Here is a 23,242-nt window from a genome sequence, read left to right as displayed (position 1 = left end):
GGAGTTCTTTATATATCCTGAATACTAGTCCCTCATATATGATTCACAAATATTTTCTCCCATTCTGTGGGTTGTCTTTTTAGTTTCTTGATGGAGTCCTTTGAAACACAAAAGTTTTTAATTTTGATGAAGTCCAATTTATTGATTTTTTTCCCCTTTGGTCACTTGTTCTTTAGTTTAAGAAACAGTTGCTTAATCCAAGGCCATGAAGATCTATACCTATGTTTTTAGCTCTTACATGTAGGGGTTTGATCCATGTTGAGTTAATTTTTGTATGTGGTATGAAGCAGAGGGTCTAACTTCATTTTGTGCATGTGGCTATCCAGTTACCCCATGGCCATTTGTTGAAAAGACTCTTCTTTCTCCCATTGAATGGTCTTGGCACCCTTGTCAAAAACCAGCTGATCATAAACAGAAAGAACAGTTTGTTTCCAGACTCTCAATTTTATTCCATTGGTCTATATGTCTGTCCTTATGCCAGTATCACACTGTGTTGATTACTGTAGCTTTGTGGTAAGTACTGAAATTGAGAAGTATGAGTCCTCAATCTTTATCAAGATCATTTTGGTTATTCTGGGTCCCTTGAATTTCCATATGAACTTTAGGATCAGCTTGTCCATTTCTGAAAAAAAAAAAAAAAAAAGGCAGCTGGAATTTTGACCCCGAGCATTGCCATTTTAACAATCTTAAGTCTTCCAATTCATGAAGACAAGATGTTTTTCCATTTACTTCATTCTTCAGTTTCCTTCAACAATGTTTTGTAGTTTCCACTGTATTGTACTTCTTTTGTTAAATTTATTACTGTTTCATTATTTTTGATGTTATTGAAAATGAATGTTTTCTTAATTTCATTTTCAGATTATTTATACCTGTGTATAGAAACACAATGGACTTGTGTACATTGATCTTGTATCCCGCAACCTTATTGAACTTGTTTATTAGTTCTGCTAGTTTTTTGGAGAGAAAATTCCTTAGGATTTCCTATATATAAAATAATCTTGCCTGCAAAAAGAGATAGTTTTATTTCTTCCTTTCCAATCTGGATGCCTTCTATTTCACTTTTTTACCTAACTGCCTTGGCTAGAACCTCCAGTGCAATCTTGAACAGAAGTATAATCCCTCTTTTTTATTCTTTATCTCCTCCACCACTGACTTGAAAGAGGAAGAAGCCCTTATAAAACTTAACATGTAGAAGATTCTTTTTATGTGTCCTTGCAGCAGTCCAGTCAAATACCTGTATTGTTTGTCAGCCATTCTTGGTCAAAACTATTGGCCAAAACACAAACTAAATGATGGTGTTGGGGGGAAGTGTACAGGGAGGATGAGAGTTTTTCTGAGCGGGCAACTAACACTCACTAGCCATGAATGTAGTGTACATCATGCTAGGATTGGCTGAGTGCGTGAGATATCCTCAGAGGCAAAGTAAGAGTGAATTATTATAGATTGGTTTATATACATGAATTATTATTATACAGGACTAGTATTATGTTTTAGGAAAATATTTCACAGGCAAATAGTGTTATAATGAATCAGTCGCACACGGGGGAGCAATACAGAAGTATGCGTGTATACTTACAAAATTTATTTTTGGAAGGATTCACAAGAAAATGCTAGCAGAGATTATCTTAGGGTGAATGAAGACTTCAATGGTGGGGATGGAATTAACACCTTTCTAAACTGTCTGGGTTTTCCTCTTAGTACTTTTATTACAAAAACAAAACAAAACAAACCCACCCCCACACCATGGCTAACTAAGCAGTGATTATGAACTGCTTTATTTCTTCTTTAAGTTTTTCTATATTTAAAAAACCCTACTAAATGTAATTGTGAAAACGAAACACGATGTACAGTAAATATGTAATTAGGGGCCTATCAAGGAGAATTCTATCCCTCCCTTAGAAATACCTGAGTGATGAGTAACCAGGGAATGGTTCAGAAAAATGAATAGGGAGTGCTATTTGAGTTCAAATATTCAGGACATGTCTATCATCTTTGCTGGGTAAAAGAAGTGTGAACTGAGGGTGTCCCTCCAACAGGAAACAGGAACTGAGTGGGCAGCTCAGGGGGAGGGAGCTGGCCTTTGAGACAGGAAAGGGCAGAGTCTGTTTCTGGCTAGCTGAGAGCCTTAAGGTTTTTCAGAAAATGCTGGCACAGGTACAGCACCATCCTGTCACGAAAGGGTAGAAACCGTCTATACAGCTAGCTTGCTAGTGTGTGCAGCTCAAAAAAAGAGAACAAGACAGAAAAAATGGAGTGAAGGGGGTCCCGGGCTTGAGGGATGGAGTGGAGGGTAGGAGTTCCAAGGTATGTATGTAGAGATCCCAGGAAGTGCATAGGCCAGTGCCAGCGGTCAGAACTCAGGTAAGAATGCTTGAAGCCATAGAGGCCAGAATTGTTTTCTCCTCAGGGCTGTGGTCAGATTCTGCACAGAATGCCAGGGGAACTGTACCGAGCGAGCAGCACCAGAGGGGACACCAGTGTGGCCCTGATGTACAGATGAGACCAAAAGTAGGTTCCAGGAAGGTATGAAGATTCCATTTGTCTTAGAAGCATTGCCGAGGTAATTCTTGCCTCAAGCTATTAGTTTAAGCATCTTTGTTTAATGTTCAAACTTTTGGGGGGGGTTTGTTTTTGCTTTTAATCCCATCTTTTTCATTGGTAACCAGGCATTCTTGCTCCCCCACCCCCTCTTTAAACATCCTCTTAACTTCTTGGGGCACCTGGGTGGCTCAGTCAGTTGAGTGTCCAACTTCGGCTCAGATCATGAGCTCACAGCTCGTGAGTTGGAGCCCCGCGTCAGGCTCTGTGCTGACAGCTCAGAGCCTGGAGCCTGCTTCAGATTCTGTGCCTCCCTCTCTCTCTGCCCCAACCCACTCGCATTCTGTCTCTGACTCTCTCAAAAATAAATAAACATTAAAAAATTTTTTTTAAAAATCCTCTTAACTTCTTAATACAATTAACTTTTCGGGGTGCCTGGGTGCTCAGTCGGTTAAGCATCCGACTTCAGCTCAGGTCGTGATCTCGTCGTTTGCGAGTTCAGGCCCCATGTTGGGCTCTGCGCTGACAGCTCAGAGCCTGGAGCCTGCTTCAGATTCTCAGATTCTGCCCCTCCCCCGCTCTGTCTCTTTCTCTCAAAAATAAATAATGAAAAAAATTTAAGTTTATAAATTAACTTTTTGAACATTGTTGCCAATTCCAAGTTAATCAAGAGGAAAAGTAGTGTTTCCAGGCTCCAGTTGCTAAAGAGACAGGAGAAGAGTGCCTTTGTGTTCGCCAGAGGAGGGTGGCAGCCGTGAGAGAAGAGACAGAAACCAGAACAAACCAGGAGAGAGAGTGGGCCTGGCTGCGAGGGCTGTGTCCTTGTGCCCTCCGTCACTCGTTGGGTAAATATTGACCAAGTGTCAGAGGGTCTAGATGACAGTACCTAACATGTGTTGAGTGTTTACTGTAGGTTGAATCATTGGAAACTGACACTACTGAGCCATTTTAGATCTACCAAAATGGCAATTCTCTGTGACTCAACCCAATATATGTGTTCTAAGTGATTTGTACATATTCATCACATTATCCCTCTTACTCATCTATAAAGTAGAAACCATTGTGTTATTATCCCCATGTTAGAGTGAGGAGACCAAAGCTTATTATGCTGTGTACCTCTGCAAAGGTCACTCAGCAAGTGGAGGAGTCAGAACAGGACGCAAATCCAGGCACTCTGGCTTCCTAAACCCTAGACTACTCTCCGGGGTTGAGACCTGAAGACTGACAAGCTCTGGAGAGGGTCCAGACCTTCATTCGCAGCTGTTGTTTCTCTAAAATGAGGCAGGACAGACCAGGCTTTGGCCAATAAGGAGCTGGGACTATTGCCTTTCACTCTGTTAAAGTCATAACAAACTTCACAAAGCCCACATATTCAACCACTTCCTTTAGTGGGTCAATCCAATCCTTATCTGCAATCAGAGAAAGCTTTACATCCTATTATTAGAAGCCTTCTCTGAAGTTGTATGGACTCTCCAACCAGTTTTGAATAGCCCCAAATGAGCCACTTAGAGCCCTAGGCCAACCAGGAAGAGGATCCTAAGCTCTTCTAAATTCAGGTGTGGGTTCCTGAAATGGCTTCTAGTCTCTGTCTCTCTGATCATGTGTGATCTCACAGGCTGGGTAATCTTCCCAGAACTCTCATTTTCATTATGTCATTCTTGGAACTGAAAATAGCTCCCCAATGCCTGGATGGTCACGTGCAAACTTTTGAATCTGGCATCTAAGGAACTCCATTACTTAGCCTGTCCTTCCCTGGCCCCCTTCAGTCTCATGGGGTTCCTGATGGCTATCCTTTCCAGGAAGCTCATTCTCACTTTAATGTCCATTTCCACAATTAATTCACTGTTTATGCCTGCCATGCTTTGCTCCTTGAGTCCCCTTCCTTCCAGCTCTTTCCCAGTCTCAATGTTAGCCTTTCTTTCCATCCCAGTTCAAACCTCACATCTTCCCAGCCACCCTTTCTAGCTAAACCTGCGAACAGTAATCTCCCAGTCCTTAGAACTCTGAGGATACAGCCTAGGGTTTTTCTATCTACTGTCTTCTGACCAATATTTCAACACTGCAAATAATATAGAAAGAACCTCAGGGACAGAGATCATTGTTGCCTAGGACATTCATTTCTTCAACATTTATTGAGTATCCATTTAGTGCCAAACCCTGTGGTATACAGAGGTGAAGAAGTCCCTGGATTCACAAGGCTCATGACTCAGAAGAAAGATGCATTAGGTTGGACCATATGAAACTAATGTGTTTGTAGGTTAAAAAGGGTCAATAATTGGCGATATAACATGGCTCATTCTGAATTTAATTATCAAATAATGTAGTAAGATGAGGGATGGAGATACAACCAGAGCATTTAGGGGGTACAGATGAGGGTCACATGCTTATATTGTCAGGAGAGAGCCTGAGACTTTTGGAATGTGGTGATATCTGTGTTGAATCATGACGATTTGGGGTCATGCAATAAGGGGAGGACATTCTAATAGAGACCACATGAAAACAAGGCAAGGAGGTTAAGAAAGAACAGGCAGACAGTAGATGTTATGGGCTGCATTACATTTCTCCAAAATTTTTATGTTGAAGCCCTAACCCGCCCTACTTCAGAATGCAACTAGATTTAGACACAGGGCCTTTAAAGGGCTAGTTAAGTTAAAATGAGGCATTTGGTTGGTACCCTTTACAAGGAGAGGAGATTAGGACACACAGAGAGACACCAGGAATGCAGGCACACAAAGGAAAGACCATGTGTGGGCTCAGGGAGGAGAGGTTGCAGAAGAAGCCACACCTGCTAACACTTTGATCTTGGACTTCTAGCCTCCAGAAGCATAAGAAATAAATTTCCACATACCAGTCTGTGATATTTTGTTATGGCAGCTCTGGCAAACTAATACTGTAGGGTTCTATATGACCTCAGCGAGGGGGCTGGGGTGAAGCAAAAAATGGCAAGAGAAGGGACTGTAAAAAACAGGTAGGAGTGGTGGCGTGCAGGGCTGTGCCTGCTGTATTAAGGAACTTGGAAGTTTTTCCTGGAGGTGAAGGGAAGCTTTTGGAGAGTTTTAAGTAAGGAGGTGGCGGAATTAGAAGGTGTTTCAGGGAAAGCTCCACGGTGGCAGTGAGGAAGGTGGGCTTGATGACTAGAGACAGAAAGAACAATTCCGGAGCTGTTGGATTGGTGCCAGCGAGTTAAGTTCTAACCAGGGAGACAGCAGTATTAGGAGTGGAGAAGGGCCCAACTGAGAACACTTGTGAGAGAAGTTCATAGTGATGACTTAAACCCTCCCAGGGCAAGGAGGAGAGAGGAGGGAGGAATTGGAAGACCCCCATTTTCAACCTGGGATGAACGTGAGAACCTGAGCCACCACTGATGGGCTCACCACCATAGGAGGTGAGCAGATAGGGCCCATGGGACAGGGTTACCAGTGTGAGATGGCTGTAGGGACAGCAGGAAAAGAGGATGTCAAGTGGGCAGCTAAGCAGTCACATGTGATCTTTAAGAGAGAGTGGGGCTGGCCTGGGGATGTGGGAGCCTCCAGCACAGAGAGGAGGTATAGTCAGCAGTGCCCATGCCCCACTCACATTCTGTGGGGCCTTTTTATTATCTGTGTGCACATTAGCTCTTGTCCTGCTCTCCATGACTCTGTCAGATATGGCTCTCTGGTGGCCTGAGGTTCTTCTACCTGTAAACACAACAGACAGAAGTACCTCGGGATGTACATCTGTCCAAGCAATGAGGACAGGCAAAGGGATGTACACACGCTAAGCCACACCCTGGTGGGGACAACTCTGAGACTGACCTGCACTGCCTCCACAGCAATCCTATGTGACTTGACTTGATATCCTGGCTTGGCCTCCTTTCCTTCTCCTCACTTCTACTTCCCCTCCTGGGAATACTTCCTAATAAATCTCTTCCCCATGAATCTTGTCTCAGGGTCTGCTTCTGGGGAATCCCACCTAAGGCAGGGGGTGTAGATGAGACTACTCCAGAGGGATGAGACTACTCTAAGAGTGGAGCCCCCGAGGAAACAAGAACTCTGAAGAAGAGCCAGAAGAGGTAAGCCAGGCGACTGAGATCCCCAGAAGGCAAGAGTTATCAATAGTATCAAACAAAGCAGAGGAGTTCCAATAATATAAAGACCGGAATACATTTACAGAATCTGGTGATCTTAAGGGCAAAATGGCCTTAGGAAAAAAGTTTCCCTAGAATCATGACCCCAGCCCATGGCCCAAAGTGATGGCAACTTCATTCTCCCTTCATATATGGATCCCTCCCCCCTTCCCTTCTTCCTTATGGGCAGGTTTAAAGCTCACCTAGGTATATGCAAGTTCTAGACTTGTGTCGATGCACATGCATTTCCACTTCTACCTCTGGAACTAGAAATTTGTCTGTAACTGTATTAAGACTGACAGGTTGCCTTCAGGCATCTGAGAGGTCAGGGAGAAATGGATGTTGATGCATTTATAGAATTGAAGGGAGAACATGGCTGATGGCTTCAGTTTTCCCTGGGGGACAGGAGGCAAGAGAAGAGAGAGCAGGAAAGGTCTGGAATAAACACTGAAGACCATGGGGAAGGGAGCTGCCCAGGAAAGAGTGAACAGATTTGTTCCCAGGCTGTGGGGCTGGTGGAGACTGAGGTGGGCACGCTGGGAGTCTTGGCCCCAGGATGGAGGAGCGGCGGAGGCTGAGCCTCTGGGCTGGAGGTGGGTGCGTGACGGCAACAAGGGACTCTGGAAGGACGGGAGCTTTCCCATGAGGCAGCTTTGTGTGGCTACGAGTGGCTGAGTTCCCACATGTGGGTGGGAAAAGACTGCTGTGTTCTTCAAGGATCAGAAATAAAAATTTTGAGAAAAACTTTAAAGGCAAAAGCTTCATGCATACCAGAGGCGTACACATAGACTGATTTCAAAAGTCTTACTGTTTTATTATTATTTTTTTTAATGTTTACTTATTTTTGAGTGAGAGGGAGAGAGAGAGAAGACAGAGAGCAAGCAGGGGAGGAGCAGAGAGAGAGGGAGACAGAATCTGAAGCAGGCTCCAGGCTCTGACCTGTCAGCACAGAGCCCGATGGCAGGGGTCGAACTCACTGTGAGAGCCGCGAGAACCGTTTGATCATGACCTGAGCCAAAGTTGGACGCTTAACCCACCGAGCCACCCAGGTGCCCCCCAGAGTATTACTGTTTTAAATGGAACATCCAGTGTTCAGGTGTCACGCAAACCCACAGAACCAACGGCACGCACACTTCGTCTTCACTGTGGAGAGCTGCATACGTGGGGTTCCCCCCTATTATTATGGGATGTCTTTTCGACCAGGGAATGAGACATTTATGAGGAAAGTAGGAAAAGATATTGGTGTTTCTCTAGAATTATATCGTCTGTGGAGGCAGCAGCTAGGAGAAAGAGCCACATCAGACTCTGGGCCTGTCAGCGCCCTCTCAACATGATATATTTTCACGTTTTTCTCAGCATGAGCTTGACTTTAACAATGAATCCAGAAAAGAGGGGAAGTGATAATAAATCACAAACAATAAAAACCAACAGAGATTTTTCCTGACCCTGCCACTGTAGCTCTTCCGTCCCGCAGACCTGTCAGAGTATACTAACACTCACAGGGTAAAGCTCTTTAGAGAGAGAATGCCAGAATCCAGCAGCGCCCCAGGGACCAAAGGCATGGGAGTCTTACAGAAGGCCCTTCGCATCTTCCCTGGCAAGAGTCACGACTGCTGCACAGTCAAGGGTGGGGCGGGGCTGGAAACAATAGGAGAGCAGAGTGGTGGCGGCCAGGCAGAGTAGGACAGCAGTAAGATCAGCTTTGCCTCGTACAGTTCTGTCCAGGGTCAGTGGACAGGTGAGGGGGGGGGGTCTGGGGAGAGTCGCTGGGCTCTCATCTATGGGAAAAGCATCTTTAATAATTAACAAATGAGAAAAGACATGGAGTGAGTAATGTGACCCCTAGCATTTTGAAATTATGAGCAAATCGTCATGCCGCAAGAGCCTGCCGCCACATTACAGGCTCCCCAGCCAAGGAACGCTGAGAAGGAAAACACAGGAACTGTTGTAACCAAATGAAATCTTACAACCAAGTCAATCCAGGACATATCCGATGAGAGCCATGTTCAACACCGGGTGTATGGAAGACACAATTGGGAAACAGTTATAACATTAGCACGTCAGAGCCAAATACAATTTTAGTTTTTCTCTTCTCACTTTGTTAATACTCCAATATCTATAATCAACACAATGTTGAGGTTTTTTTTTTTTTCTTATAGCTACTGAAATAATCAGACACATGCACTCATGTGTAAAAGACAAAGATGCTTGGCCCAAGGATACTTTTTTCTTTTAAGTTTTTTTATTTATTTTGAAAAAGAGAGAGAGAACACAGGGGAAGGGCAGAGAGAGAGAGAGAGGGAGGGAGAGAATCGCAAGCAGGCTCCACGCTGTCAGTGCACAGTCCAACACGGGGCTCAAACTCACCAACAGTGAGATCATGACCTGAGCCGAAATCAACAGTCAGATGCTTAACCAATTCAGCCACCTAGGCGCCCCTAATGATAATTTTTTTAACCCTAACCTTCGTATCCTTCCATGGTTCAAGATACCTTCAGGGTTTGTTTTTTGTTTTTTGTCTTTTTTTTTAAATGCAACTAAATGCTATACCGAGTTCCTTGAAAGCAGAGAGAGAGAGACTAGGGAAAAGAGGGTCGTTTCCATCTCTAGGTTTCAATCTCTGCTCTGCTCTTTATCAGCTGTATGATGTTGGACACCTTAATCTCTCTTTCTGAGCTGTGAGTCATCTAAGTGAAGATGTTGAATAGCCAGCAGGAGGGGTGGGGAAGGGCTGGCATCGGAGCAGAAGGAAATCAGGGAGAGTGTGACACACAGAAGCCAAGTGCAGAAAGTGGTTTTAGAAGGAGGGAGTGGTCAACCATGTTGAAAGCTACTGCAAAGATGAGTAAGAAAAGTTTCCATTTTGTCTGTCAACACTGAGGAAGGAGGAACGTAGCAAGACACAAACCAAACTTCTAAATTGTTGTTGGTCCATCATTTCAAGACCATGGGGTATCTTGAAAGAGAGGGAGGAGAAAGATAGCGTCTTTGATTATGGTCTTGTCTTAAGCTATTTCTTTGCATATTAAACCAAAATAAAACCTGAGGACAAATTCTCATAACTCTGATTCTTTTTTTCTTTTTCACTTTCGGTTATTTCTAGGCTCTCTGTTCCCATTTAAGGGAGAATTCCACAGGATGGGAGTAAACTAAACCTAGACTATGTAACTCGGGGCAGGTTCAGAAACATCTCATCTCCACCGTAAGCGCATCTGATAGCCCTGGTTTCTATACTGATGTGCAACAAATCTTTCAAATGCAGCCATTTCATGGTTTGCCTAAATTTAGGCAAACACGATTTCTGAATACTAAGACAAAAACAAATGCCATAATAAGCTTTCCAGCACAAGGGTCTAAATATAGTGTATTTCTTCTCCCGGCTCTATACACACAGGAAAAGCTCTTGGCCCTCAGAGGCTGGGTTGATCACAGCCCCATGGAGTGCAGAGATAAGGCTCTCCTCATGTGTGTGATGACTTCTCTGTGTGCGGTTGGCCTGCTTATAAATTGGGAGCACATTTCATCAACTCACGTTCATTACGATGCCCCACCCCCCTTTCACACTGATTTCCAGAGTTCCTCTGCTGGCTCCCCACCTTCCTCCAACCTCTTCCCTTGCCGTCCTCTCTCCCTGGTGATTTCAATGTGCTCAGTTTTAAGTATTTATAGTCTGAATGTTCCAATCTCTCCAGTGAGCTGCTGACTTGTAGACCCCACTGAGTTCTCAATATTGAGTATCTATTTGGCATCCCAAACTTAACACATACAAAACTGGGATTTTTATTTTTCCTTCCGGTATCTCGGCTGTCTCACCAAATGGCCTCACCGTCTACCCAGCTGCTCAAGTCAAAAGCCTGGAATCATTCTGGACACTCCCATCTCCCTCTTCTCCACATTCAATGACCAAAGATCTGGCAGCTCCACCACCCAAACCTGTCTCAAATGGGTCTATTCCTTGCATCTGCCCCCCACCCCCAGGATCTCCTGCATGGATAACTGCGGGTTCTAACCCTTCTCCTTGCCATCCCTCTGCTGCCTGTAGCCCACCCCCCCCCCCCAACTGCCAGAGCAGCACTGAAAACACAAGACAGATCACGACCCTTCCCTGCTGCAGGCACTTGGAGTAAGGCTTGCTGACCTGACTCCTGCCTGCCTCTCTCTGCCCATCTGGCCCCACCATCCCTCCGGCACCAGCACGTCAGGCCCTTTCCTACTTCAAGCCTTCATGGTCCTCAGAGACACCTTCCCTTCGTGCCACTTCTCAGCATAACTAGCTGTGAATATGACAGAGTCCCGCTAAGTCGAAGCTCCATGAGATCAGGGACGCTGTCCATATCAGTCCCACGGGAGGTATAGCCGTCCCACTGGCTGAGTGCAGAGGTGTACAAACAGTGGTGTTGGGTGGGGGACGCGGGGCTCCTGGCTCTGGCTTTGGCTCTGGCTCTGGCTCTCCTAAACAATGGATGAGTCAGCGGACCGCAGAGGTTTGCGTGCGAGCTGGGGGGACTTGTCTGTGGGAAGAGTGGCCACGCCCAGGCTGCAGTGCTGCTCAAAAGCACCAGCCAGCCTCCCTGGGGTCGGGCTGGGCCCCATGCATTTCCCTCAGACTTAGCCTCAGTGGACACTCACTGTGGAGTGGGGGTGTTCATTTAAAAACAACAACTGAACCATTTCAGGCCGGCTCTGCTGGGGAGGCGGACTAGCCTTCAGGGTCGTCATCAAAAATGAGGGGCTATTGCTGGATGGCTGCCTTCCCACCTGTCAGACTGAGGATTCCACATGCTTGGCTCTAGCAGGATGAAAGCTTCTGTTGTCATAGCAATCGTGGCGTTCCTAGGGCCTAGGCTTCGGGTTTCAGAATAACAACTATTTAGAGAAGTGAAGGAAATGAGCAAAGCAGAGAGGGGCAAAAACGGAAAAAGTGCAAGAAGTAATCCTACAAGTAAGTGCTACAAGTCACACTCTGAAAACAAAACTCAGGAGCTAGGAGTAGAATCTTCCCCAGGCACGGGAGCGGCCTCCTGCTGGGAAGACGGGAAACAAAAGGCCCCATTGACACAAACATCTGTTATTACTAAACACTTAGGAATCAAGTTTTTCCTAAAGGTTTTTTTTTTTTTTGGCTTTTATTATTTATTTATTTATTTATTTATTTACTTATTATTTTGTCAGGTCATCAGACCCCAACCTTGTCTGAGTCCTCAGCCACCACAAAAAGTGACTCTTAGAACGTCAAATGAAGAATTTGGTCCTGGAAACGGCCTTGTGTTAGTTTTTTCCTGGCCAGAGACACCAGGAAAATGTCAGAAGGCAAAGCCCTGAAAGACGCAAAACACAACAATCACATCCCTGGGATGGGGAGGGTGGTGGTGACCTAACCCAATTTGATTTAAAAAGGAAACGCAGCAGATTTCACAGATGGCCAGGAGGTGGCTGGAAGGAGAGAAGGAAGGAGGTGGCAGGCAGAGGATGAGAAGGTAAAGAGATCACCTGGCGCTTTACCTCAACACCTGCATTTCCTCCGGGGAGTTCCGCACCTCGTCCTGGAGACGACACCAGCGTAGACAAGCCTTCAGCTCCTGCTGCTCCTGGGCCTCGTGGGGGTCCAGCTGCTTGGGCCACAGACACACAAACACATGTGCACAAAACACGGTCACTGTTGTCCTTGTGTGGGTCACAGTCGCCCAAAGCAGCAGCTTGCTCAGTTTCAGGGTGATAGTCTCTCCACTGTGCCTTGTGCCCCACCAGAAAAGTCAGAGGGCAGAGGGGGTCTGGCGGGTCCTCAAAGAGCCAGCTGTTCACTCTTCTGCTGGTGACAGAGCTGGGCCTGACTGTTTGGAAGGCGCCCCCTGGTCCTAGACCCACCCTTCACACAACCCTGGCCCCAAGAGAGCAGGCTTCCCTAGGGGGCCATTTCCACTCTGATTCCATCCAGACCTTTCCTGCTTTGTCTTTCTGCACAGGGTGGGGCAGGTCCCCTCCATTTACCTCCTACTTTTCCCAGCCCTCAGTTTTGTTAAGGGCTGTTTACAGTGGAGCCTGCTAATGCAGCCCAGATGAGTCTGTCTGCATATAACCAGAAAGAGTGTACTGCCTGGACTGAGTCTGGGGGAGGGGAGCACCATCACTCTCTGCCCTGCTAGTGAGAATCGGGCGGCTGTCACTGGGCTCATGAGGCCCTGCGGCTAAAGTCTCTGTAAGGGAGGGCAGCAGAACATCCACTAGGGAGGGAAATGTCAGTATCAACAGGCATTTCTGGAAACTAAAGAGCCTTAATGGTTCATTCAACAGATATTTACTGAGTCTCTGCCAGGCCCTGGGTACATTACGGACACAGCCTGTACTCCAGGAAGACTGATAAGAACACCAGCCATTAGAGTGCAGTCATGGTAGAGGTTAAGGAAGAATCTAGATGCCCTCTGGCCAGCCAGGTGAGTCAGAAGGCTTTCCTGAGGAGGTGCTGGGGCCTGTGCTGATCCCCAGGGACAGGAGGAGTCAGCCAAGGGAGGAGGAATTTCAGGCAGAGGGAAAGCATGTGCAAGGTTCACGGGGCCTAGAAAGAGCGTGATGTGTTTACAGAATGGTGAAGGATATGGTCAGGCTGGGAGCACGCTATTATTGGGGAGGGACAGAGGTGCAAAGTAGCCAGCAGAGGCCAGATGATCAATAGGTTCTGTGTGCTCTGTTGCTATGGAAAATCCGTATGTTGAAGCCCTAACCCCCAATGTGACTCTATTTGGAGACGGGATCTGTAAGTAGGTAATTAAGGTTAATGAGGTTATTAGGATGGGCCCTGGTCCAACAGGAATGGGGTCCTTACAAGTAGAGGAAGACACGCCAGAGCTCTCTCTCCACATGTGCAGAGGAGAGGCCATGGAAGGACATGGTGAGAGGTGACCATCACCAAGCTAGGAGAGAAAGGTCTCCCCAGAACCCAAGCCTGTCAGCACATTGACCTTGGATTTTTAGCCTCCAGAACTATGAGAAAACAAGTGTTGTTTAAGCCTCCCAGTCTGTGGCATTGTGTTATGGCAGCCTGAGCTAAGACACCTGTGAAGGAGTTTAGATTTTTATCAGGGTTGATGACAAGTTATATGATACAATCTTGCAGCTAACTCAATTCACTTCTCCCTATGGAATGCCACTTTCTATCTCCTCATTCAGTGACTTCCCCCTCCCCACTTTGCCCTGCTTGCTAATGTTCAGTGCTGCACAGCACAGTCATCTGGGCAGCCAAGTGGCCAGTGTGCCTCATGACCTCTTCCCTGGTGACATCCACTGCTGGCCAGGAGAGTCCTGTGAGCCGGTGCACCCTTCCCTGCCCCAAAGAGCCCTCCTCTCATGCTTGGGAGGTCCGCTGCACACACTCAGACCTCCCTTCAAGGAAGGAGCTAGAGTGATCCTCGTGCTCTGGAAATGTTTCCAAACTTTGTGCTAAAATCCGGAATGGCCACTTTATTTCAGACCAAAGTGTTTTCACATATAGAAGAGTTATTGCCCAGAGAGTAAAGGATGATGAGGTGGGTTGTCTCCTGCGCCAGGTTAAGGGGAAAGGAGGGATAAAGAAACCTCAACTCCTGCTTTCCCTTTGAGGCCCATGTCAGAAGTCACCTCCTCCAAGAAGACTTTCTGGATCAGCTCAGACCTGACCTCTCCCACCTTTGAAGCCATACAGTATTCGGTGTTTACCTCTCTCTTCTAACTTATTGTCTACTGTGTGCTTTTCTTATCTTCACAGTTCAACTATGACCTCTTTCAGAGCAGGGTTGTGTCTTACCCATCTTATTGTCTCTACAGGTCTAACACAGATGGACACACAGAAGGTATGCAGCTGTGAGATGAGGCCAGACTGGCTTCATGTCTCTGCTAGTGGAGATGGACATATTCAGGGCAGTAAGAGGCAGGACCTATGCAATGAGACTCAGGCATGATACCCTGGAACTATGGGCAGGGGCAAAGCCAAAGGAGGAGCGCTTCGTGGGGATGGAGATGATGAACAGAGAGTTCATCATTACATGCCTGAAATAAATTTCACACTTATCAAGAATAGCACAAATCTGATTGTCTCAGGACAGAAGCACCTGAGAAAAGGGATGTTGATAGAGGCTCATTGATATTAGCCTATTTAACCCTTGCTAAATGTCTACTGTGCGTCAGATGGTGGAAAATGCAAAGAGAAAGAGAGCAGAAAAGGAGAACTGGTATTTCTTGCACAAGCTCCATGTGTCATTCATAATTTTCCCATTCACAGTGCAAATGTTTATTCTTATACCCATTTTCCAAATGAGGAAACTGAGGCTCAGGGAGACTACATAAACTACCCACACTTACAGAGCTGGTGAACAGCAGAGGTGGGATTCCACACCTGGTCTGACTCCAAACCCAGCCACCTTTCCCAAACCTGCCACGTGGCTGCTCTTCACTGTGTGGCAGGGGACACAGGGTGCATGCTGCAGGCCAAGGGGCAGAGAGGGTGGGAGGGCGAGTAAGATGTAGCTCCATTCGGGAAGAGGTCACAGTCTAGTTGCGAGGTTCGAGGGAAAAAGAAAAAAGTGAGGGAAAAGAGGCAGGTACCAAATACTGGGGGGAGTTCAAAGCTTCTAGAAGAGTAAGTATTGAATTGGGAGTGGACTGATCAGTCTGGGCTATTCAGAGTAGGTGATCTTGAGCTGGTTAGTGAAAAATAAACAGGATTTCAACAGGCAGAAGGAACTCGAACAAAACCACACAGGTATGCACAAACTTGAAGATTTCAGAAAATGTTAACTAGTCCAGTAAGCGTGTAAGGGGTGGGGATGGCAGGGAAGAGAAGTGACCAAATATTCGGAACTAAAACATAAGCAGGAACCAGTTTAGCTGCCATATCCTCATTAGCACTGGCATCCAATTCTTTAAAGCAGAGGTTGTAAACTGGGAAAGTGTTGCCCATACCTCTGGGTATGTTTGCTTGGCATAGTATTCTTTAAATTACTAAATTTCACATAAAAATCCAGATTGAGAACTTCCTTTAAACAACTACGAGTCCAGGCTCCCCCGAGCCCTCTCGTCCACACGATGACAACTGGCCCTCACTGATGCGCAGCTCCCAGTTGGCCTGAGTCCTCACCGCTCCCTAACCTATTACACCAGCCGCGTTTCAGTCTTCATTAGTTGCCAGCAGACATCTGAGATGACAACTCCCGATTTAAATTTTTATCTTATTAGTAAAGAACCAAAACCATACAGAGTCAACATCACCACAACCATAACCACAAGGGAGTGCCTGGGTATGCCACAGCCTGACCTGAGCTCCTAGTCTTTGCTCAAATGTCCACTATCAGAGAGCCCTCTAGTGCCTTCTAAAACTCAGCTTCCCACCACTCTCTCCGGCTTCATCTGCCTTCCAGTCCTCACCACCTGACGTGTTACAGATGTGTTTGTCTGTTTCCCCATTCTCTCTCCTATCCCTGCATTGAGAACCCCCAGGGCTCAGGGACTTTTCTCTGTTTACACAGCTCTCTCCCCAGCAAGCAGCACAGTCCTGGTGCACAATAAGCCCTCTACATATCTGTTGAATGAACAGATGCCTGTGAAGAGAATCTGACTCTGGGTGGGGAAATGCTTAGGGTCACTGTAAACCTACCTGCTGTGCTTCGGCCCAGAACACATCTTCCAAGTGAGTGGCGAACCCTTCGCTCAGCCACTCCTCCGTCCAGTCCCGGGCCCCGATGGCTAGGCCAAACCAGGCGTGAGCGATTTCATGGCAGAGCCGGGTCCCACAGAGATGGCTGTTTCCCGTCAAGACGCTCTGAGAGAGGAAGATGATGTGTGGGCTGTGGATAATGGGGGAGAAAACACACGGAGTCTTGTTAGAGCCTGCCCTCGTGGTTGCCCCATGGGGCGGCTTTCTCAGCCTGGCGAGCCTGTTATTATCATGTGCATGCCAGATCATGACGGATAGGCTTGCAGCTTAGATGCTTTCAGAAACAAATAAAGTGGCAGTTTACGTTTCTGGCAGCGGTTCAGGTGGCCGTTTGTGCCAAGCAGTCGTCTCCGTCACCCAACGGCTATTACCTGTAATGAGTAACCTGCACCAAAGTTTTATGCCGAAGAAATTACAAGGCAATGGAAGCATTTACTCTGAAATCTGGACTGTAAAAGACGAGCAGGTGTGAGACTGTGAAGCCCATGCTGTCAAGAGAGTGATCAAAGAAGCCCCTTCAGCCAAAAATCCGAGCAGCTTACACGCAAATTGAGAAGTCATGCAGAAGGACAGGAAAGGCCGAGAAGAATGGAACCCAAAATTTTCCATTTCGGACTGGGGCTGGTTATGGAGTTAACACACTAACAGGTGCCGTGGATGGGTGAGGTTTCTGAGAGACTCAGATGAAGGCCCAGTCTCTGTAAGGCAAAGATTTTCAAAGGTATCATCTCCTATCTGTAGCTGCTTATACATTCACATGACATAACAAAATTAGGCAGGGGGTGGGGGGAGCCAACACACCCAGGTGTGCAAACGGCCCCAGGGCTGGCCCCAGCTGGGGAGATTTATCTAATCTCATTTTCCATACCTTGTTTTAAAACCCCAAATACCATGATTAGATTGCATAGACAAATGGGAGGAAGGGAGGCAGAAAAAAAGAAGAGGCAGATAGAAAACCTCCTCTGCTTCCACCTTCCACATTTTTCATTTATCCAGGACTTGTTTACACTTTTATTAATGAAGAATTTGCTTTAAAAAAAAAAATCCCTCCTCCTTCATTTGAACAAGAACAGTTGGGAAACCTCCCAAATTAAGAAACTGCACACACGGGTTCCCTCCTTCAAAAGCCATTTGTTTGCTACCACGCCGGCTCTGCACAAGCCGGGACTGCTCGAAGATTTGTCCTCCGCCCCCACGGCCACCAGTAGAGAAAACCCCACCTGTATTTCCCTTGCACAACATCGCCCATTCAGCTCGGAGAGCTCCACTGAAATCGTAGGAGCCACGTGTGCCAAAATAGACAGCTTTCATGTGAAATAATAACAGGGCAAGCACGCAAATGAAGTGTCTGCCAGGCCCTCAGCAGAGTCCACCAGAAACCCCAGGAATTAAAACGTGTGGTTGGGGCATTTAGGATGCGGCGGGTGGGGGAGGGGGGCAATGCAGCAGCCACCAGCAGTAGTTCAGAGGACAAAGTCAGAAAACAAAAAAGGAAGGCAGGGAAGAAGGGAGGACAGGAGGGCCGATGGAAGCAAGGGAGGAAGGAACTGACAGGCACAGGAGCTAACCTTCTTACTGAGAAAGTCACCCCATAGAGAAGACAAACTGTGAAACCTGGCATTTTCGAGTAAATGACCCCTTGCTCTGGCATGTGCAGCGCTACAAAGGAAAGCCACAGAAATGTACCAAGTAAATAACATTCCAGACATACTGCTGGCAGCGCTTTGCCCTTTTGGCTAAAACAAAACAGAAGTAACTGCAGGCCTTGTAAACAGGCTCAAAGAGGAGTCTGCATCGGAAGGGTCTGCTGGCCAGAGACACAGACGGTGCGCATGTAGTTACAGAGACTGGACAACTGACCCGTCCACTCAACCCACGAAGGTTACACAAGCTGATGACTGTGAAGTCACGGCCAGACTGTCCACGAAGAAACCGCCTGCCCCGTCCTCAGTGATGGCTCGCTGTTCTGTCCCAACGTGGAAGTCCAGCCAAGGCCCATTTATGCAAATATCAAAGTCTAGAGAGCCTGAAGGAATGCACAAAAGCAGCTGCGTGGGGGGTGAGGGGTGGCTGTGCGCTTTCCTGCCCTTTAATCTTTTCCCTCCAACGGCCTTTGTTGTCTCCGCCAGACCTCCCTCCCCACCTGCCAGTGCTCTGGAGACTCCACCCAGCCTGGCCTCCGTGCATCTTGGCCGGGCTCAGGACGGGACCGGCGTGGCTGGAATCCTACGTTCCCACTTCCCATCCCCAGGCCCTTCTTCCTAGCCAGGAATGTATGGATTTCCTACTGTCTTCGGAGAAAGATCAAAGCTTAAACATCCTCCTGGGTCGGAAGGAAGGGTGTTTCATTTGATATAAGTGACCCTATTATCAGTGGAAAACATGACCTTCTCCCTGAAAAGCAATTTTCCAGTTGAGAACCAGACCCCAAATCCTCCTGCAGTGGAGTCTGCACTCTGAGCTTGGCTTTTTACCTGTGGGCGACTCTGGGGTGGTATTTCCCTATGAAGAAAATGGCTTCTTTCTTAAAACTAAATTAAAAACATGGATTAAAAATGGAGTAAGGTTTTGATAATCTTTCTCAAGGGTTATTAACAAAATTCTGACACAAAAGGACCAATAGAATTTACTTTTAAGGAGAATTTCCTCCTCTCGACCCTAAATGTCAGAATTGCTCATGTTACGTACGATTTTTACCCTGTTGTTTTTTTTTCAACAGTGAGTGAAGAAAAGTATAATGCTCTTAAACTCACTTTAAGGAGTAATATTAAATACTCCTTTACCAGCAGATAATCTACTTCCTGCCCACCTTCAAAACAGGATGGATGTTTAGAATTTTCTACTTCTACCTTAACCTTGATTTATAAGTTTCACCCCTGGGCTCCTCACACATTCCCGCATTCTCAGAACCTTATTCATGGTCCTAATCAGCCAGTGGGTCATCCGTCTTCACTCTGACAAGGCCCATTTGAAAACAGGTTGTCTTGTTTCCCCCTAAAAGGGCCTGTGTCAGCTGCCTCTACAATATGCCAAACTGTCGATTCATCACTGCAAAGGATGAAGATAATCACTTCAATGATATCTTCATCCTAAAAACTGTTTTCTTTTTAAATTCACCGAGTTTATCACTTTTCCCAAATAAGAGATGGGCAGAAAAGTAATACTTCCAACTCTCAAAAAGCAGAAGCCTCCTGGGTTGTATCATAAATTCTCCCTTGCTACAAGTGGTCGGAGGAGGACAGGGGGCAGAGGAGGGGGGCGGCACAGAGCGACAGCAGGACACGTGTTCCCATTCTTTCCCAGGAGACCACCAGCGGGGCTGCTCCCGACAGAGGCCACATGGTGGTGGATGTCTGCTGCCTTGCCCCTCGAGATTAAAAATATCATTTCTGGCCTGAAAACAGCTTCCCAGGACTGTTCCTAAAAGCTACCTCTCCATCCAGATTAGAAGGCTGTGTCTGTTAATGTAAAACATGCTTCTAGCAGAGGAGGAAGGAGTGCCTTCATTACTCTCAAGAGCTGCTCCAATCCTTCGGGAGGAATTCAATTTGGAACGGAAATGGAGAATTTCATCAGATCTTAAGCAGGGGCTGGTGTGTGATTTATTTCAGCTTTGTCCAGGGAGACGTGACCAGCGTGGCCCATCTTGCTGCCCAGGGAGAGGTACAGCACTTAGGGGCTCCAGCTCCACGTTGCCACCCAGCGGGTCAGAGCAGGCTGCGGGTGGGACCCGGACAGGAAATGGCTTTTGGTTAAGGCCACCCCTCCCATCATACTGGAGCTGATCCCAATTCCCCCGGGGTGGGGGGGTGGGGGGAGGAGGAGCAGATTCACTTTTTCTACAGATCCTTGGGAGGGGCATCCAGGAAACAGATTTATACTCTTCGAGCTTGAACTTCTTAGCGGTTCAGTTTTTCACAATCTCAACAATACGTGGACTCCAATGTCCCATTATGGGGAGGAAGGAAGAAACCAGGAAAGAGGCTCTTTTCCCTGCAAAGTCAACCTGGATAGTTTTAAGGGTCTCATAATCATGCGAAAGCAGCTTTTGCTTGCATGACTTAATTACTTGCTAATTTAATTTGGACAGCTAAAAGTAAATTCGTAGTAGCCTGGGGCAATCTGCAAGGGAGACCAAATCTTAGTTACCACTCCCTAAGATTCAGAATGTGTTTTCTCTTTCATCCTTAAGGTTAGCGTGATACATGTCAAGCCCTTCAACCGGTGTGTTTACAAACAAAAATGCTCAATCTGGAGCCCCTCTTCTCTGCAATGAAATCCTGTAGTCCCTATCTCTGGCATGCAGTCTGACGTAGGGGAGGCATCTGTGGTCCCAAAGGCAAAGGGGTGGCGCAGATGACCTGGAGAGCCCCTGCTCCCATCTGGCTCCGAGACTGCTCAGTAGGAACTAGTTATGCTTCATTTGCCCCATCTGGCATCCCACTGTGGTCACACAAGGTAGTCTTTACACTGGAGCTGTAGGAGATGAGGGAATGTTCTTTCAGGGATATGGGACTTTCAGGAGCTTGAGGTAGAAACCAGCTCTAAAACCTTGAAGAAAACCTACTACATCCGATCAACACTGAGATCTAGGTTTGGGAGAAAAGGCTAACATTAGCATAAGTTTTCCTTTAAAAATTCTGAATAGCAAACAGGTGGCAAAACATCTACTCATTTTCCTAAATGAATTCAGGTTTTTAAGGTTTTATTTATTTATTTTGAGAGAGAGAGGGAGAGGGAGAGAGAAAGAATCCTAAGCAGACTCTGCTGTCAGCGCAGAGCCTGATATGGGGCTCGAACTTATGAACTGTGAGATCATGAAATGAGCCAAAACCAAGAGTCAGACGCTCAACCAACTGAGCCACCCAGGCACCCCTACCTAAATGGATTTTGGCTGAAACTACCAACATAACTACAGCAGAGAGTGACTAAGAGAATCCCCAGGCCACATTCCAGAGGCTTCTACCAAAAGCAAATCTTCCTTCTAAATATTCATATTGCTTGAGTGCTTGCTATGTGCTGGGCACTATATGATATATATATATATATATATATATATATCATCTCATCTGATCTATCTCATGACCTCAGGAGATAGATTTTATTATTATCCCCATTTTACAGATTCTAAAAGTGAGGTAGAAAAAGGTAAAGTGACTAGCTGAAGGTCACATAGCAAGCAAGTAATGGAGTATTTCTATTCATACAGTCTTGACCCTGAAGCCTTACTCTGCCCAACTCTGCCCAGGGTCATTTGGTTTAGATCTGCAACTTCTGGGCTCCCATCCCTCTGTGCTAGCTCAAGCCCAGTGGTGCAATAATGTCCTTGATAGAGCCCCATCTTCAGAGTCCACCGAAGGGAAGCCACCAGCCATGCCCTGGGACCTCTGTTCCCTAAATGTATGTCACAGCCAGAACCGGCCAGGGTTACCAGGCTTTTGATCAGTAGACCTTCAGCCTCTTCCTTGTGGGAAAGCAGGTGAGGATGGAAGGGACAGGGGACAAAGCGAGGAAAACATTACCACTCCACTTCTGATGCCTTCAAAGGGCCTAAATTCCTGAATGTAGCACCTCATTCTTTCTAACCCTGTCCTATTCCCGGAGTCCCTCATGGACCACCACAAGGGGATGCTTAGACAAGCAGGTGCAAAGGTGCTTAGGCCCGTCCCTAGGAGGCCAGGAACACTCCAGACTCTCCCTGCCTTCTATCTCCCACCCATTTTTGCTAACTCCTGATGTTCCTTTTCCTAAATAGACTTTATTTTTTAGAGCTGTCTTAGGTTCAAAACTTAGGTTCTGCAAAACGGAGCAGCAGGGAACAGAGAGTTCTATATACCCGTCTGCCCACAAATGTATAACCTCCCCTACTATCAACATCCCCCACCAAAATGGTGCATTTGTTATTGTAATTGATGAATCTACCTTGATACATCATTTTCACAGTCTACAGTTTACATTAGTTTCACTGTTGGTGTGGGGCATTTTCTATGGGTTTGGACAAATGTATGACATGTAACCACCATTATAGCATCACACAGAGTAGGTTCACTGCCTGCAACCATCCTCTGAAATTTTTTTCAAGAAGAGATGGTTTAAAGCAGGTCGCAAGCTCAAAGGTTTACAGGAGCCAAGAACATAATACAATGAGGGATGCAGAGATGGGGGAAATGGATAAAAAGATAAGGGGAGTAGACAAAAAGATGGGAGGAGCACACAAGGAGACAGAGAAATAGACAAGGAGAGGGGGAAGGAGTCAAGGAGAGAGGGAAACAGATCAAATGAGAAAAGCAGATTACAAAAGGAAGGAGGAAATAGACAACAAGATGGGAAGCAAATAACAAGATGAAGGAAGTAGATTAGAGGGTGATAATAATATAGGGAAACAGGTAACTACAAGATGGAAGTAGAAAACAATAGGGGGAAATAGGCAGCAATTTTTTCAAACCCCAGGTCAAAGCAAATAAACCTATGGACAGGGGCTACAATCTTTCTCCTCTCTGGTTTAAAGCAGTAACCTTAGGTGAAGAAGCTCATGGTTTCATTGCACACTGAGGTGTGCATCCTACCAGGGTTCAGTATGGGGCTCATGGAAGACAGAGAAAGGCTCAATAGCTGAGCACAGATGACAGCTGGGAGGAGACATGGGGTTCCAAGTGAGGCACAAGGAGGGAAAAAGGGTTGGCGCTGGGGACACCAAAACATTTTTGCCTGCTCCACAACTTTGTTTAGTGTTGGCCTTGGCCTCTTGCTAATGGGAAAAATCATAGCATGGCAGCAACAAAACGCAGAGACCACCTCTCGTTCTAGCAAACACAAAGACCACTTCTGACTTGAGAAAACAGAGATTGTCTTTGGCAGAGTGCTTAGCTGTCAAAAAGCAGAGCAATAGACACCGTACTCCTGCACCGCTGGGCAAT

At 46.5% G+C, this 23,242-nt stretch overlaps 1 protein-coding gene across 15 annotated transcripts in view; it reads right to left on the bottom strand.

Moving 5' to 3' along the window:
• LOC123593803 (aminopeptidase O (putative)) overlaps window positions 1–23,242 on the bottom strand; it is a 344,225-nt gene that overhangs the window by 137,330 nt on the left and 183,653 nt on the right. For 14 of the 15 annotated variants that reach the window (XR_006710542.1, XR_006710538.1, XR_006710539.1 and 11 more), the window contains exons 6-7: window positions 16,266–16,455; window positions 12,146–12,252 (exon numbers count right to left, since the gene is read on the bottom strand). Coding sequence is in view for 9 of the 15 variants with exons in the window: in XM_045470318.1 (XP_045326274.1) it covers window positions 12,146–12,252; window positions 16,266–16,455 (297 nt within the window). In the remaining 6 variants the exon portion in view is untranslated. Of the gene's footprint in view, window positions 1–4,633; window positions 6,216–12,145; window positions 12,253–16,265; window positions 16,456–23,242 lie in introns of those variants that run through there. The other variant, XM_045470320.1, reaches the window with a different exon arrangement.

The sequence above is a fragment of the Leopardus geoffroyi genome, chromosome D4, assembly GCF_018350155.1.
Source record: "Leopardus geoffroyi isolate Oge1 chromosome D4, O.geoffroyi_Oge1_pat1.0, whole genome shotgun sequence".
Taxonomy (NCBI): domain Eukaryota; kingdom Metazoa; phylum Chordata; class Mammalia; order Carnivora; family Felidae; genus Leopardus; species Leopardus geoffroyi.
The sequence above is the reverse complement of the archived record's forward strand: the minus strand, read 5'-3'. Positions and strand labels throughout refer to the sequence as shown.